The sequence below is a fragment of the Osmerus mordax genome, chromosome 5 (assembly GCF_038355195.1).
Source record: "Osmerus mordax isolate fOsmMor3 chromosome 5, fOsmMor3.pri, whole genome shotgun sequence".
Lineage (NCBI taxonomy): Eukaryota > Metazoa > Chordata > Actinopteri > Osmeriformes > Osmeridae > Osmerus > Osmerus mordax.
Genome location: NC_090054.1, coordinates 21430783 through 21433282, shown reverse-complemented (window position 1 = coordinate 21433282; position 2500 = coordinate 21430783). Strand labels below are relative to the sequence as shown.

General features: G+C 55.1%; 1 protein-coding gene across 6 annotated transcripts in view; it reads left to right on the top strand.

The window, feature by feature from the left end:
- Positions 1 to 2500, top strand: part of heatr5b (HEAT repeat containing 5B) — a gene marked incomplete at its 3' end in the record, with an annotated part of 20698 nt that extends 18198 nt beyond the window's left edge. For all 6 annotated transcript variants that reach the window (XM_067236149.1, XM_067236150.1, XM_067236153.1 and 3 more), the window contains 3 exon segments: positions 345 to 496; positions 1144 to 1357; positions 2336 to 2500. In XM_067236149.1, the coding sequence (XP_067092250.1) occupies positions 345 to 496; positions 1144 to 1357; positions 2336 to 2500 (531 nt within the window).

Sequence of the window (2500 nt, the reverse complement as noted above, 5' to 3'; positions counted from 1 at the left end):
TACATTTACATTTAGTCATTTAGCAGACGCTCTTATCCAGAGTGACTTACAGTAAGTACAGGGACATTCTCCCCGAGGCAAGTAGGGTGAAGTGCCTTGCCCAAGGACACAACGTCATTTGGCACGGCCGGGAACCTTCTGATTACTAGCCCGCTTCCCTAACCGCTCAGCCACCTGACTCCCTACTGCACAGCCACCTGACTCACACACACTCCCCTACTCACACACCCCCACACACACACACTCTCACACGCACGCACTCTCACACTCGCATACACACACAGTCTCATACACTCTCTCTCTCTCACACACACTCTCTGCTGCTCCTGCCTGTGTTTCTCCAGATGAGAGTCGGCCCAACATGGACCAGGTGAGCATGCTGACAGCCACCACCCTGTTCCTGCTCTCCTCCAGCGCTGAGCTGGCCGGGGTCTCCGTCCTGCAGAAGGGCTGCTTGGACCTGTTCCACAACGCTCTCAACTCCAGCGACCCCTGGGTAGGATGCGCTGCACACACACGGATCACTGCTGACTCACAGCTCACATGAATGACCCCCAGACTCCTAACTAGTGTGGGTGGAGGAGTCTGGGTCTGGTGTGGGTGGAGGAGTCTGGGTCTGGTGTGGGTGGAGGAGTCTGGGTCTGGTGTGGGTGAAGGAGTCTGGGTCTGGTGTGGGTGGAGGAGTCTGGGTCTGGTGTGGGTGGAGGAGTCTGGGTCTGGTGTGGGTGGAGGAGTCTGGGTCTGGTGTGGGTGGAGGAGTCTGGGTCTGGTGTGGGTGGAGGAGTCTGAGTCTGGTGTGGGTGGAGGAGTCTGGGTCTGGTGTGGGTGGAGGAGTCTGGGTCTGGTGTGGGTGGAGGAGTCTGGGTCTGGTGTGGGTGGAGGAGTCTGAGTCTGGTGTGGGTGGAGGAGTCTGGGTCTGGATGTTCAGTTCCTGCCTATCCATCCCAACACACATAATCCAGACACTCCTCACTAACTTAGACTTAAAAAACGTTCCTCTCCTCCGAGAGACAGTTTTTGGCACAGCACAGAGCATATAGACACACATTTAAAACACTTCAAAGTAACAAAACGACAACAATCTCAAGATCATCTTTCCCCCGAAGGCTAGCGATGGTCTGACTGGTTGGTTTGCTGTTGCAGGTCCAGGCCCGGTGCTACCAGCTGCTGCTGTCGGTGTTCCAGCAGTCGAGCAGGGCCGTGTCCACGCCCTACATCCACGCCCTGGCCCCCGTGGTGGTGGAGAAGCTGAGGGCGGTGGAGCGCTGCCGGCCCGCCAGCCCAGCTGAGCTGCAGGGTGTCCAGGAGGGCGTCAGGGCCCTGGAGGGCCTGGTGGCCATGGGAGACGAACAGAACCGTGAGTGGACTTAACCTGCCTTAGACGAGCAGCACAGAGGAAGAGAAGGTGTGGCTCGGTGGTTAGAGCAATTTGACTGCAGACCAAGAGGTCACAGGTTCAAATATCCTCCTAATAAAATATGATATATCCTAAAAGCATCTGCTGAATGAAGGATGACATTAGCTTAAATTGGATAGATGTTTATTCGTCCCAGAAGGGAGATTCAGAAGTGCATGTCTGACTCCTCCGGCCTACAGTGGTAAGACTGGCCTATTAAAACACCTTATCGTAAGATTAGTCTTCTTGTTTGGTGTGCTCACAAGCCCAGCCCAGCGGAGAGGGCTGGTCTCTGGGCCATGCAGCTCAGCTGAGAGGGCTGGTCTCTGGGCTCGGTCCTGAAGTCCAGTTGGTGTCGCTGCAGTAGCTCTCTGCCCAGCCAGCCTGTTTGTTAAAGGTGGAGGCGTGTGCTGTGATGACTGGTCTGCTAAACTGCCTGCTGCGTCTGCAGGTGTCTGATTACCCTCCAACAGCATTTCTTCATACCTGCTCTGAAGCGTTCACCTCTGGTGACTCTCCTTGTGACCGCGGAAGGCTGGCCTCTCAGCAGCCTCCACTCTAACCCTAGCCCCTGTGAGCCTGCTACTGTGTTAGGGTTAGCTGGGCTCACCCACAACAAACTGCCCCCTGGTTTCTCAAGCCTAAAAAACACAATGTCCCAATGTTACCTTCACACAAGGCTGAAACTAACCTTAGAGAATCATACTGTGGAGAGGGTCTTAATAGCATCCTGTTAATTGCTGGTTTCCCTGTTTTCTGTTCATGATTGTTGGGTTAGGAAATGAATAAATGTATCCACCCTTGTCTCCCCATCTCTCTCCTCCTCATCCGTCTGTGTGTGTCTGCGTGTGTCTGCGTGTGTCTGCGTGTGTCTGCGTGTGTCTGCGTGTGTCTGCGTTTGTCTGCGTGTGTCTGCGTGTCTCTCTGACATGTCAACAGGAGTGCAGCTCCTGGCTCTGCTGGTTCCCACCTTGATCTCCTACCTGCTGGACGAGAGCGACTTCACCTCCGCTCCCCAGACCTCCAAAGGGCTGCATGACTTCGCCCTGCAGAACCTGATGCGGATCGGACCACTCTACCCCGCCGCCTTCAAGACTGTGATTG